This window comes from Chionomys nivalis, chromosome 3 (genome assembly GCF_950005125.1).
Source record: "Chionomys nivalis chromosome 3, mChiNiv1.1, whole genome shotgun sequence".
NCBI classification, from domain to species: Eukaryota; Metazoa; Chordata; class Mammalia; order Rodentia; family Cricetidae; genus Chionomys; species Chionomys nivalis.
In genome coordinates, this window is record NC_080088.1 from 94753698 (window position 1) to 94768592 (window position 14895).

Consider the following 14895-nt stretch of genomic DNA (forward strand, 5'->3'; position numbering starts at 1 on the left):
GTTTTGGTTACCTTTGCTTTGTTGGTTTTAAAACAGAGTCTTATGTATCCCAGGCTGGCTTCAGACTCTATAGGTACTAATGATAGCTTCTAATTCATAATCTTGCTATGTCTACCTGTCTATCATTGGTATTACAGGCTTATGCCATCATGCCTGGATTTCTTTAGTACTTTTTATTACTGAATGACTCTGGCTGGGGAACACAAATCCCAAACACTGGTAGCCCTGCTAGACCATCCATTTTCCTGCGAATTTCAAGATGTCATTATTTTTTGTTCTGCTGTGTAGTACTCCATTGTGTAAATGTACCACCATTTCTTTACCCATTCTTCAGTTGAGGGGCATCTAGGTTGTTTCCAGGTTCTGGCTATAACAAACAATGCTGTTATGAACATAGTTGAGCACATGTCCTTGTGGTATGATTGAGCATCCTTTGGGTAGAGACCCAAAAGTGGTATTGCTGGGTCTTGAGGAAGGTTGTTTTCTAATTTTCTGAGAAATCGCCATACTGACATGCAAAGGGGCTTTCCCAGCTTGCATTCCCACCAGCAAAGCAGGAGAATTCTCTTTACCCCACAACCTCTCCAGCATAAGTTGTCATCAGTGTTTTTGATCTTGGCCATTCTTACAGGTATAAGATGGAATCTCAGAATTGTTTGTACACAATTTTTAAATTGGATTATTTGGTATTTTAATGTCTAGTTTCTTGAGTTCCTTATATATTTTGGAGATCAGCCCTCTGTCAGATGTGGGTTAATGAAGATCTTTTCCTATTCTGTAGACTGCTGTTCTGTTTTATTGACCATGCCCTTTGCCTTACAGAAGCTTCTCAGGTTCAGGAGGTTTCACTTATTGATTGTTGCTCTCAGTGTCTGTGGTACTGGCGTTATATTTAGAAAGTGGCCTCCTGTGCCCATGCATTCAAGGCTACTTCCCACTTCCTCTCCTATTAGATTTAGAGAAACTGGATTCATGTGAGGTCTTTGATTTACATGGACTTGAGTTTTGTCCATGACTATAGATATGTATCTAATTGAATTCTTCTACATGTCAACACACAGTTCTGCCAGCACCATTTGTTGAAGATGCAATCTTTTCCACATTGTTTTATTTTGGCTTCTTTGTCCAACATCAGGGGTTCATATATGTCAGGGTCGTCAATTCAATTCCATTGGCCCACAGGAAACACTTTTTTATCCATTCATCCTGCCCTTGAAGATGAAGAGGCACAGCATCTTTGGGATGAGTTGACTCCAGATGGTTAGTAATCAGAGTGGACGGGCCCTACTGTACCTGTCTGAAAGCTGCTCCCTTTATTGAATGGGGTTTCCTGTAGCCCAGGCTGGGCCTTGAACTTGTTATGTAATCAAGGATGACCTTGAAGTCCTACAGATCCTCCTCTCTGCTCTTCCTAGTGCTGGGTGACACGTGTGCCCCCATCATGCCCATTTTTCTCCTGCTGGAGATAGAACCTAGGGTTCTGTGCATGCCAGGCAGGTAATCACTCCACCAGATGAATCTTGTCTTTAGCCTCACTGGGGTCTGAGAGGGGCCCTCATGGTCATGATACTCATCTCCAGACTTCATCTGCCCTTGCCCTACTGTCTGGGGTCTGTGGGAAAGGTCACCCGATTGCTAAGTCACCCAAGGAGGAACTGATTTCACTAGACCTGACATAGTCCACTGTTGAAGCACAGGAATTTTCACTCCTTTACTCTGATGGGATCCACAGGGTCCCAGCGGCTTCATGAGCTCTGCCTCACTGCTGCCACCTGCTGGTTCCTTAAAACCAAGTCATGGGCTCTGTTCTAGTTTAAATTCCTAGACAGATGAATCCCCATTAGGACACTGCTGTAGAATGAGATTTCTGTCCAGGATGCTGTAATCAGTCTTCTGCAATGCCATTCCTATTTCACCCAAAGGTGTGTACGAGTCAGGATTCTAAAGAATCACAGAATTTATGGAATGAATCTCTCTTTTTCTCTTTGTCTCTCTTATCTCTGTCTCTGTCTCTCCCTTCACTCACTCACTCAAACACACACACACACATACACACATTGAACAAACAAAACAACAACAAAAACATATAAAAAATCTAAATTCCAAACAAACAAACAAACAAAAATCTAAAAAAACCACGAAAGTAGATGGTGCCTTAAGCAGTATTGCCTGAGGTTGACCTCTGACCTCTACATACATGAGCACATACTTAGTTTTACCCACATGCACCGGTACAAAAACACATACAGTCACTCAAGGCACCTTACACAGTGGATCTGCACCACGTATATATCCAGTCCTCATCCTCAGTAAGCATGGCCTCCCCGGGGTAGCCTCCGTGACTCTTCAGACTCCAGTTTCTGATAGTGTCCTTAGCATTCAGACTCTGATTTTATACCCAGCTGTGTTTTCTCATGACGGTGGTGGCAGAGAACAGGCTCAACCTTCCTGTTTCTGTCATAATCATCCTATTCCAGAAACTTCCCTTAAATAACACACAGTGCAAGCCCTGTGTGCCCTGACCCAGCAGATAACCTCCTTGATGAAACTGTCCATCTGTCCACCCCTCCTGTCGAACACAGACCCTGATGCCTGTGTGGCCAATGCTTTACTGACTGAATCATCTCTCTAGCTCCACTGCATCTAACAACAAACCTCCCCAGCCACCTGCGTCAGTCACAGTTTCATTGCTGTAGACAGACACCACGACCACGACAACTCTTATGAAGGAAAGCATTTAATTGGGGTTGGCTTACAGTTTCAAAGTCTAGTCCATTATCATCATGGCGGGAATCACGGCATCACGCATGCAGACCTGGTGCTGGAGAAGTAGCCAAGAGTTCTACATCCACATTGACAGGCAGTGGGGAGAGAGACACTGGACAGGCTTGAGCATTTGAAATACCAAATCCCACTCCCAGTGGCCTAATTCTGCTATCATCGCCCTGCCTACTCCCACAAGGCTACACTTTTTATGTGCCACTCCCTGGTGAGAAAACATACAAATCCTTGAGCCTATGGATGCCCGTCTAATTCAAACCCCTAAATAGCTCCTCATGAGGTCCTTGGGATGACAGGTGCTCACATACCTGGGGTTTGGCTTTAGTCTGCTGGCCTGTAGGAGAAGAACCAGTGTCAGTATGGCAGCCATGCTGATCCTCTGTCTGCCTCTCAGCTGTTCTCTGTGTTCAGAAAATAGGGGCCCAGGGCAGAAAACAGCTCTGTAGCAGTCATTCAGGGACAGGACTGAGAGTCCCCAGGACCTGAAGCCAGACCTCAGCTGTCCTGTACAGCATAACCAATCAGAGGACAGCTCTCCTGTCCATTGCCCCTTGTCCATATCCTTCTCCCTTGGCTTCCTTCCCCTGCCTTGAACTCATGTCCCTTCCTGCTTTCCCTGCTCTGTACTCACCATGCCTCTCTTTTGTCTTCCTGCAACCTGGCTCGCCCACCTCCCAGTTGCTCCTCTTACCTTTGGAGGGCTGAGCCCTTTGAAAACCTGGGCACTTCCCATGTGATTATCCTTTCAGACACTTTAAACATAAGATTCAGAAATCTGGGTGGTAAGATGTCAGGACAGGCTGACTTAAAGGGACTCTGAACTTTGTCCTTTGTTCTCTTTGGCCCTAAAGAAATTTAAGGCTCCTGAAAGCAAGGCCTCAGCTAGCAACTTCCCTGAGGAGAAGGAATTAAAATTGCATCAGAGTGCCCTACCCCACCAGCTTGGCACAGGGCTTGCTTTGGGAAAGGAAGGTCCTGGACCTCAGGAGCCCCTGACACAGGAGGCAGCAAGTTTCCCCCCTGAAGATGATGGTTCCAGTGACCTGGACTTGGAGCAGCTCATGGAAGACACTGGAGAGCCAGAGGAGAGAGAAGACTCGCAGTGGAGGGACGGCTCTGAGGGGTTCCTGGCGGCCCTTTTTGAGGAATAGCGTGCTCTGGTCCTCCTACATTCTTGAGTACCCATTAAATGTCGGAGTTGTTGACCTGCCAAGTGGTTCTAGTCAGAGCTGTGCAGCCCGTGTCAATAAAGTAGGTCTCTGGGCTACTGCTTAGGTGTGCTTCCTTTCCTGTCTCTATGGCAGACTGCCTGCTCTGGAGGGGACAGGAGGATGGGGACAACAGACAGACCCAGACCTGGGGAACCTCCAGGACAGCATGTCTGTGAGTCCTGGCTCTCCTTCCTGGGAGCAACTTGACCTTTGGAAAGCACCGTAACCATCTGGTGTTCAGTTCCCTGTCTCACGTCATCTCTCTAGGGCTATTGCTGATGTCCTGTGCAGTGGTGCATGGGGACCAGTCACAGTGTGTGCTGGTTATTACACTCGCAGATGTGGATGTGCTTCGTGTGGACAGCTGCCAGCATTTGGAGCATCCCCTGCCTTAGGCCACTAGAAAAAAGTGATGGGGGGGGTCTGAAAGGGCCCACTACTAGTGACCCTTAAAAAGAATCATTTAGGCAAATTCTGAGGATCTTTTTATTTGTATGAAAAAGACCTAGGAAGTTAGAACAGGAAACTGGGAGTTTCTCAGCCTCTCTTAGTTCAAACCCCTGACGTGTGAATTTCTGTCCTGGCCATGGGTATCTGTAAACTGTGAGCGTCTGACTGTGGGTATCAGTGGAAGCTGGGAGTCTTCCTACTAGAAGCAAAGGTGACTCTGAGATGGTCACCCAGACCCGCTCATTTGGTCTTTACGATGGAGTATACAGTCTCTTCCTGGGGGTTCTCATGGACAGGCGGGCAGCCTGGTGTTCCTGGGGAGGTTGGGCTTGAGAGGGTAATGGAGGCATACACGATGTTGTCCTGCAGGGGTGGGGACAGGGCATTAGATAGCAGCAGTGCAGCTGAGGCTCCATAAAGCAGCAGCTGCAGCCTGAGTGTCCTCCCACACCTCTGACCTCCAACCTTCTGCCTCCATCAACACCCCTTATCTCCTTCAGACCTGAGTCTGAATCACTTACCTTGGGGTTCTCTTTGGGGTCCATATGTCGTCCTAGACAAAAAGGAACACAGAGTTCTGAAGTCAAGGTGTGTGCCAGGAAGGGAGACAGATGGCTGGGAGTTCCAAGTGTGAGGTGAAGACCTTGGTTACATGGGAGGGACAGGGTGAGGGAGGGGCAGGGTGAGGGAGGGGCAGGGTGAGGGAGGGACAGGGTGAGGGAGGGGCAGGGTGAGGGAGGGACAGGGTGAAACACTGAGGGAATGCTTGTGAAAGTGCGGGGTTTTGGGAGAAGAAGGCAGAGCAAAGTGTGGAGTAGGAAGCTGGCAGATTTTACCTTTGGGCTCAACTTGCTCACATTTCTCAGTGTTTTCAATGAGTTCCCTGAATGAGAACAAGATGGGCAACAGATTAGAGGCTGGACAAGAAAGAATTAAGACATTAGGTGCTGGGCTGGAGAGATGGCCCAGTTAGTAACGTGCTTGTCACATAAACATGACATCCTGACTTCAGATCCCAGCAAACAAATAAAGCTGGATGCTGGAGAAGCAGAGACAGGTGGAGAAGTCCCTGGAGTTCACTGGCCATCCTGGACTAACAGATGAGCTCTAGATTCAGTGAAAGACCCTGTCTCAAAAGATAAAGTGGAAGCTGGAGAGATGATTCAGTTGGCAAAGGGTCTGTTTCCAATCATGAAGACCCAAATTTAGATCCCCAAGGACCCATGTAAACTATGCTGGGCACAGCCACACAGTGGTGTCGCACGCCTTTAAACCCAGCACTCAGGAAGCAGAGGCTGGTGGATCTCTGTGAGTTTGAGGCCAGCCTGGTTTACTCTGTGAGTTCCAGGACAGCCAGGGATGTTTACACAGAGAAACCCTGTCACAAAAAACCAAACCAAACCAACAGCAAAATTCTCTAGGCCCAATGTGTCTGGAGCATGGGGTGGAGATGGGTGGATCCCTGAAGCTGTTGTCTGGGCAGCCCAGGCAAACTGATGAGCTTCAGTTAGTGAGAGACCCACCTCAAAATAAATATTAAATAAAGGTTAGAGATACTGTGGAGAGTCACAACATAGACCTCTGACTTCCACATACATACACAAGTACACACACAAACACAACATACATGCAGGAATCCAACATGGAATGGACAGCAACTGAGGAAAACACACCATTGATATCTGCCTTCTAAACACACGGTCACATGTATGTGTGTGTGTGTATATATGTATGTATGTGTGTATATATATAGTGCATGCTTGTATTCTCAGTGCTCAGGAAGTGGAGATAGGGGGGACTCCTAATGTTCACTGACCGATCGACCAGGTCTAATTGGTGAGTACCAGTCCAGAGTGAGATCCTGTCTCAAACAACAAACAATCTGTCAAACAAACAAAACCCCCAAAACAAAACCAAAAACCCAAAGAACAACAACAAAAAAAAACCCAAAACCCAAGTGGGGTCAGGAGAAATGACTTAGTGGGTAAGATCATTAAGACTGACAACTTGATTTCATCTCAGGGATCCGCAAGGTGGAAGGGAAAAGGCAGCTCTCAGAAGCTCTCTCTCTGTCCTCAACATGCGTGCTATATCAAACTGATACCAACACATAAACATATATGCACACAAACAAATAAGTAAAATGTAATAAAATTAGCTATTAAAAAATGTGGATGACACCTGAGAACACACACACATGCACAGACACACACAAACACACGCATGCATGCACATACCCACACACATATGCCCCCACACACTAGAAGCTGGTTCCCTTTGAGTGGTCTCTGCCATCCTCAATGACTCACAATGTACATGTTTGTGTTCGGCTTCTCTGGAAGAGGAATGAGAGGCCATTGGTAAGGGGGCATGGCCGAGGTCTCTCAGCACTAGCTGAAGGTGAGTCACTCTAGGAAACCGCCTTACACTGGGCAGGAACAGACTAGAAATAGGAAGAACCAATGCTATCCTCTCTCACTTCCTTGATTAAAACTAGAAGGCAGAAAAATTTCAGATCTTCTGGGTAGGTGCTCAGGCTAAGGTCGTGGGAGAAGGGACCTGAGATCAGACTGGAAGAAGGGCATCTGGCCAAAGAAGCCACAGGGAGAGGACAGAGGGAGGAGCTGGGGATGCAGTGTTGCTCTTAGAGTGCTTGTGTTAATTGATAAGGTCCTGGGTTCCAGCCCCTCATATACCGGGTGTGGTGTGATGCCTGTCATTTCAACAGTTGGGAGGTGGAGGTGAAAGGATCAGAAGTTCAAGGTCACCCTTGGCTTCATAGTCAGTTCAAGGCCAGCGTGGCCAATCTGAGACCCTTTCTCAGAAAAAAATTTAGAAGGCTCAGAGCAGGCCATGTGCAGTAAGGAAAAGAAAAGACAGGAGAGAAGGACAGAGAAGTTGGGAGGTGAAGAGAAAAGGGCAAGAGATGTGGAAGACCTAGAACAAAGGATTCCTGGGGAGCGGGGCTCACTGACCACAGAGAAAGGCAGAGGGAAGAAAGGGAAAGATGGGAGAGCTGGTGGAATCCAAGCCAATGTTCAAGGCTGAGAGGAGCCAGAGCTACAGAGAGGGAAGCCTAGGAAATAGAAGGAGAGAAGGAGAAAGACCCCATGAGGCCTGGGGGTGGGGGCTGTTGTGGAAGGAGACTCCCTGAGACTCTGCTGCACCCCTTGTCAGTGTGTGAGCTGGTGGCCCTGAAGAACATGGCATCATGGAGGACATGGAGGAAGCAGACAGACTGAGTCAGGGGTGGGGAGATGTGCAGAGCCCTGTGTGCGGTTCTCCATTGCTCTTCTAATGCCATTTGAAGGGGCTGGAGAGATGGCTCAGTGGGCAAGAGCACTGGCTGCTCTTGCAGAGGACAGGACTGGCTGCTCTTGCAGAGGCACTCACCTGGCTGGGGTTTCGGCTTTAGTCCTCTGGCCTGTGGGGGAAGAAACAGTGTCAGTGTAACATCCGTGCTGATCGTCCTTCTGCCCCTCAGCTGTCCTCCTCCTTCAGAGGACAGGGGAGCAAAGAGACCGCCCCAGACAGTGAGGGAAGAGCCTGGACTATCTCTGCTGGGCTGTTGTCCCACACAGCACCCCTCCCCCAAATCCCTGCCAGGTCCAGGCCCCACCCCTGTCTCCTTTGTTCCTTCACCAACCTTGAGTTCCCCCTGACCCTGCACCTGCTTGTCTACTCTGTGTTCTCCCCGTCTTCCTTTTTGTGTCCTTAGGAACCGCGTCCTCCTGGAATGTATTTTACTCTACTGGTCTGTTTGTCTTGGTGCATACTGTGCTGTTTTAATTACTATAGCTTTTTCATTGCCACTTATTTTATGGTAGGTGTTGTGCCACAGTCCGTGTGGAGGTCAGAGATCAAGTTGCAGGAGTCAGTACCCTACCATATGGCTCCCAGGCTTAGGCACCAACACCCTCTGAGGGCTACTGGAGCCTTTTTTTCCGAATTTATTATTTATTTAGCTACTGTAGCTTTTTTTAGAATTTTAAAATTATGCACCTCTTTTGGGGTAGATGCACATGAGAACAGATACCTGTGGATTCAGGAGAGAGCTTCCTGTAGACCTGGAACTGGGGTTACAGCTTTGTAAACTGTCTGGTGTGGGTGCTGGGAGCAGAACTCAGGTTCTCTGCAAGAGCAGTCACTGCTCTTAACTGCTGAGCCATCCCTCCAGCCTCCTATTGCAACTTTGAATAAATTCTGGGATCAGGCAGTGGAGTGCTCCATTATCGGTCATTTCATTTCTGTTGTTTATCTCATTTTGTCTTGTTTTGTCTTTGAGAAGGCTTCTGAATTGGACAAGATAAACAGTTTTTGCAAAAATGCCATTGTCATTTAGATGGGAATTATATTGAGTTCACTATTTTTGTAGTATAGAAATATTTTTTCAAAAAATGTATTTTTATTGTACAAATGTTTGCCTACTTGTGTACCTGGTCCTTGTGGCAGTCAGAGGAGGGCATCAGATCCCCTGAACAGAAGTTACAGGAGCCTGTGAGCCATTGTGTGGGTGCTGAGAATCAAACCCCAGTTCTCTGCAAGAGCATCCAGTGCTCTTAATCACTGAGCCATTTCTCCAACCCCCTGATATAGACATATTAAATAAGTTTTTCATTTTATGAATGAGATGTTTCCAACTCACCCGCTTCCTCTGTCTTTCAACAATGTCCACCACTGTGCTTTGGAGAACAATTCATTTGGCTCCTTAGTTTAGGCTTTTTCCCCAAGTGTTTTACGTTGTAGTTTTAGTTTTAAAAATTTGTTTTTATTTGTGTGTGTTTCTGTGTGTGATTGTGTGTGCCGTCTGTGTTCCCATGCCCAAGGAGGCCAGAAGAGCGCCCTGGAGCCTGAAACTAGACTTACAGCGTGTTGTGAGCAGCTCTGAGAGGCCCAAGCCCCCCAGAAAATCCATGATGCATTGCCCATACAGACCCTGAATGGCTTGGCTCCAAGTGCCAACCCAGTGAAAGAAACACACCCTGAAAATGGGACCAGAGCCAGGGAAAGAGACACTTTGTCCCCAAACCTAGAACTGGAGAAAAGTCCCTAGGCCCTGAAACCAGGACCAAAAGAACAAACTAAGCCCTTAGATTCAGAACATACCAAAGATATTTGCCCTGGTCCCAAAATTAGAGTCAAAAAGGCTAAAAGAACCCAAGAAAAAAACACAGTTTGGCAGTATCAGAGCGGTCTCTACCCCAATACAAACCAACCAATCCCTATGCAGGGAAAATGGACCAATCACTGAACCCCTGGGGGCTTGGAATTCCCCTCAAGCAGTTACTGACAGTTGAGAACTCCCCTCAAGCCTAGAAAGCCCCTTATATCATAGTGGGCAGCCAATCCCAAGCCTGGAAGGCCAGAGGTCCCCTCACCCCACTAGGGGGCAGCCAATCACAAACCTAGAGACTTGTAATAGTCCCCAAGCTTCTCCTACATTAACCCCCTGTCTTCACTGCTTAGAGTCCCTCTCCTGTTCCTGTTGCTGTTCCTGCTGCCAACTGAGATGAATGGGGGGACCTGACTTACCTTGCAATAAAGACTCTTTGCTTTTGCATCAGATATGATCTCAGGGTGATGTTTTGGCGATTCAGACTTTGGGCATAACATTTTGTGGCTTGTCTGGGATTCCCAAGTCCACCACAACCATCCTCCACTGAGTCTTAAGGCACCATTAACAGGTACCTTTCTTTTCTCTTTTTTGTCCATGCAACTTAAGCAGGACTCTTAAGTTGCTAGTCATCCGCTTTAACATCGGGAAGGGTGGGGCTCGCGTGTAGCACAAGAGCTAGCTGTCCATTTAACATCTAAGAGAATGGTGGTTGGAATAGCGTGAGGGCTCACACAGTATAATCAACTATATCTGAGGCCTGAAGAGCTCGGGGTTACCAGTACATAAGACTACAGTGCCTCCATCCAGATAGGAAAGGAACCAGCATGGGATCAAACTAGACCTTCTAAATGTGGGTGACAGTTGCATGGCTGGGGCAGACTGAGGGGCCACTGGTAGTGGCACCAGGATTTATCCCAACTGCTTGTATTGGCTTTTTTGGAACCCATTCTCTTTGGATGGACACCTTGCTCAGCCTAGATATAGTATGGAGGGTCTTGGGCCTTCCCCGAAGCAATGTGCCTTACCCTCTGTGAGGAGTGGATGGGGGTGGGGTAAGTGGAGGGAATGGGAGGAGGAGAGGTTGCATGGGGTGCATGAGATGGCTCCATCACCCACTTCACACCAGTTCCAACCAGGACTCTGGGGTTATGTCAGAACCCTAGAGCCTTGCTGAAAGAGACCCTATGTCGTGATCCTGATCACCCCTCCTGCCATCAAAGTTGACAGGATTGCCATCTGGGTACAGCACTCACATGTACTATTCAGAGTTGATGGAGTCACCAGAGCCTATTCCAGACAGCACTGAGCTACACGGGAACTGGACTGTGAAGCCCAACCCCAACAACCCCTTGAGACTCAAACTTAAGTTCTGATCTCCCTATGGCCACGTTAGTGCCTGCTCTGTTCCTGGTCTTACTAACACCCAGCTGGGTTGCCAGTAGCCCACACCAACCCCTAAACCTCACCTGGCAACTTTTGGGTCCCCATGGAAACCTGGTCAAACAAATTACTAAGGTTTCCCCATTAGGAGTTTGATACCCCAATATAGTATTGGACCATTGTGAGGTAGCGGGCCCTGACTAGCTAGATAGCGATAGGGACCTCTGGTGCTCTAGAAGGAAAGGCTGCTCACCGCCTCCAGAGGTGAAGCATTTATGCCTGCCTGGGGAGGGACAGATTGATGACTAAGAAGTGTGGGAACTCAGCAGAGCGTTTCTGTAAGGAGTGGGGCTGTGAGTCCACTGTGCATACACATATGGTGGACACACCTGTAACAACAGACCGCATCACTCTCTGCCAAGAGCCAGCCAGTGTCCCTGCCAGGCAGTGTCCCTGTCAATTTCCATGTAACATTCCCCGTCCAGGGCCTACCCCTTACCTTTGTAACCAGTAAGAATACTCTGCACAGACCAAGCAAAGAAAGCAACAGATTGGGACCCAGAGAAAATCCGGAGCGTCAGGGTATATGAGGGCGTAGGAATAGGAACAGTCCACCTAGGAACTTTGTTCACATTATGATCGGTCATCACAGTTCCTACCCACTCAATCCCCAAGAGATAGGACCCAACAAGATACTGGCCCAGCCTGCACTATCCCTCCCCCCACACACACACAAAGTACCAAGTAGCCACTCTATAGCATTGCCTACTCTAGCTACTCTAGGGTCATAACCCTTTTTAGGTTGCTTGAGGCCTCCTACCAGGACCAGACCTCACCCAATGCTACTAGACCAGACCTCACCCAATCCTGATGCTTGTGTCTTGACACGAAGCCCCCTTCTGCAAAGGAGTGGCTGTAGAAGGACATTTCACAGAATCGGACCAGCCCACACAGTGTTTCCGGCAACAGAAGCGGGAAACCAGGCTCAAGTCACAGGCAATGAAAGGATTTGAATTTTGCTTAGGGATCATGCCAGACACCTATAAAGCCCCATGCAACCGAACAGTCCAAACACCTCCTCACAGGTCCCCCAGAAGACAGTTGGTGGGCGTGCTCTTCCAGGCTGGCTCCATGTGCTCATGGGCAGGTATGAGCCAACATAAGGACTTGTGTATATTGGTGCGCCTGGTCCCTAAGATAATTTACTGGGAAACTGGATGCTCATCTACTTAGGATCCTCCAGTTTCAAGTCAGACTTTGGGAAGTGGAGCAATCAATACAGCTGAGCTGAGGCAACTTCTAGACCCTTATGCTTTCCTACTCTAGTTTTCTCCTGGGCAGTCCCTTTCTCCTCTGTAAAGCAAAGGGGTGAACTGATGGTGAAATGACCGAGTCAACAGAGAAGAATTGATTTTGTGACTGGACTGTGTGATTCACAAACTGAACCCTCAGAGGCCTCACTTGGGGAAGAGGCTTAAAGCAGATTCCCAGTGGGGTTAGCAGTGCAGGCTTGCAGTCAACCAAACTGAAACAACAGCAACAAAAAGACCCCAGCTACTCTAAGCAGAAGCCTCAGAGCCTGACTCTGGACTCAAGAGGAAGCCATCAGGGATCTGCCCTGGGGAGGCCGGAAGCCACACTTAGCTCCTCAAAAGCTGTCCACCTTGTTGTTTTTAAAGACAAGGTCTCTCCCTGAGACCCGAGGCTCAGTAATTAGGCTAGTGTGACTAGTCATCAGCCTCGGGGATGATCTTGTGCCCCCTGCTCAGCACTGGAACTACAAAGATTGTGGTGATGGATCCTCAAGCTTGCGCGGCAAGCACTTTACTGACTGAGCCATCACCTGAGCCCTAGGATCTGAGCTGTCAACAATCCCCTTCGATGACTCTGGTGCAGATTGTCCTGTGGAAACACTCAGAAAGTGTGATGGGGATGCAGTCTGGAATCTTACCTTTCCTCCTCTTCCACCTGAGGAACACCATCAATCCCAAAACCCCAGCCAGGAGTACAGCAGCAGCCACCGCCAACCCAACTGTGGCTTCCAGATCCATGGTCTGATTCCTGCTCATCTGGCCTTCCGAAGTTGCAGTGGTGGGGCTTGGAGTGGTGGTTCCAGGGGCTGGGAAAAGATAAAGGAAATCAGCATGAACTTCCCCAGTAGGAGTGAAGATTCTAGAGATGCCTATGCAGCACTCTTTGCCATCAGATACTGAAGCAATGGACTCCAAGGAACTGGAGTCACCCAAGGAGTCTCAAGCTGGGAGAAGGAAAAGGCAAAGCATGGAACCATCTAGCGAAAGAACTAGTCTACCAGAGAGTTCACAGAGTTCTGACAACTTCTCAGATCAACTTGCAGGAGAGACTGGAGACAGAGGATGATGGCTCCCTGTGGGCGGGGCCGCACCGGAACTGGGACTACTTGGCTATTCATATGTCTTGCCTTCTATTTAAGCCTAAACCTTATGTCAGGACCTGTCAAAATCCCAAATATGGAGTTGGGGGGTTGTCACTGGACGTCTTTGCTCCTCTTCCCAATCTGGTCATGCTAAGCAAACCTCTTTCCTCTGCTTTTCACTGTGACCCATCTCTCTAATTGTCCTGTTGAGGACAGGTGCCCAAGCCTGGCTTGTTAGAGCTGCCAGAGCCCAGGCTCAGACCCTACACTCAAGTAACAAGTAGGTTCTTCTTGGATGGGGGAGTAGACATATGGACATGGGTATCCTGCCTCCTTTTGGGGGATGCGGGATGGGGAACAGCTATTGGAAGCTCACACAAGAAGAAGGGAACAGATGCTGAGGCTGAGATAGGGTGAGCAATAACAACCCTCTACTTACTGGTAGGAACATCCTCAGAGGCTCATGTCATCCCTTTCAAAGAGCAATCTCTAAGTCACACAGATCCAAAGAGTCATTTTCTAGTAACAGTCCTTGTTAGAATAGAAGTAGCCAGGCGGTCCAGTGGCTTACAGCGCATTCATTTTGTGGAGCCAGAGCAGCCATCATTACTATTCAGTTCCAGACTCTCTCTCTCTCTGTCTCTCTCTCTGTCTCTCTCTCTCTGTCTCTCTCTCTCTGTCTCTGTCTCTCTCTCTCTCTCTCTCTCTCTCTCTCTCTCTCTCTCTCTCTGTCTCTCTCTCTCTCTGTAGCGCTAACTGGCCTCAAACTCACACAGATTCACTTGCCTCTGCCTCCCAAGTGCTGGGATTAAAGGCATGCACCACCACTACCCAGCTTCCAGATCTTTCTAAAATAAGAATTTCCTTAGCTGTCCTGATTTTAGCAGAGTGTTGGCAAATGTGTGTGTGTGTGTGTGTGTGTGTTTGTATGCATGTGTGTGAGTGTGTATATCACCTTCTTTCCCAGAATGTCCCAAGAAAGCAAATCCAAAATCAAAGTGGCTGGAAGCACAGTGGTTGAGTAATGGCTGAGAGGGAAAGAGTCTCATCGGCCACTGTCATGGATAAGGTTAGAGTCACTAAGGAAGTGTAGTCCCGAGAGGAGAAAAGGCAGGTCAGCAACTGCGGAGATGGCTCAGTCCAGAAAGCACTTGCCCTGTGCTCTGGTTAGTTATTGTGTCAATGTGACACAGCTGTAGTTATCTGGGAAGGGGACCTCAACTGAGAAAATGCCTTCATCAGATTGCCAATAGGCAAGTCTGTAGGACATTTTCTTGATTTGATTGATGTGGGAGGGTCCAGCTCACTGTGGGTGGTGCCATGTCTAGGCTGGTGGTCCTGGATGCTGTAATCAAAGCAAGCCCAGAAAGCAAACCAGTAAGCAGGCCTCCTCCATGGCTTCTGCATCAGTTCCTGCTTCCAGGTTCCGGCCTGGAATTCCTGCCCTGACCTCCCTTGATGATGGATTGTGACTGGGATGTGAAATAAACCTTTCATCCTCAAGTCCTTTGGTCAAGGTGCTTTTCACAGCAATAGAAACACCAACTAGAACACCTCTGAAG

The 14895-nt window shown here is 48.3% G+C and overlaps 1 protein-coding gene across 1 annotated transcript in view; it reads right to left on the reverse strand.

Moving 5' to 3' along the window:
• Window positions 1-4601: 4601 nt before the first annotated feature.
• The window catches only part of LOC130871377 (paired immunoglobulin-like type 2 receptor alpha), a 48499-nt gene continuing 38205 nt past the window's right edge, over window positions 4602-14895 (reverse strand). The window contains exons 5-9 of the mRNA XM_057764716.1: window positions 12890-13057; window positions 7836-7866; window positions 5279-5325; window positions 4964-4995; window positions 4602-4805 (exon numbers count right to left, since the gene is read on the reverse strand). Of these exons, the coding sequence (XP_057620699.1) occupies window positions 4683-4805; window positions 4964-4995; window positions 5279-5325; window positions 7836-7866; window positions 12890-13057 (401 nt within the window). The 3' untranslated portion in view covers window positions 4602-4682. The remainder of the gene's footprint in view (window positions 4806-4963; window positions 4996-5278; window positions 5326-7835; window positions 7867-12889; window positions 13058-14895) is intronic.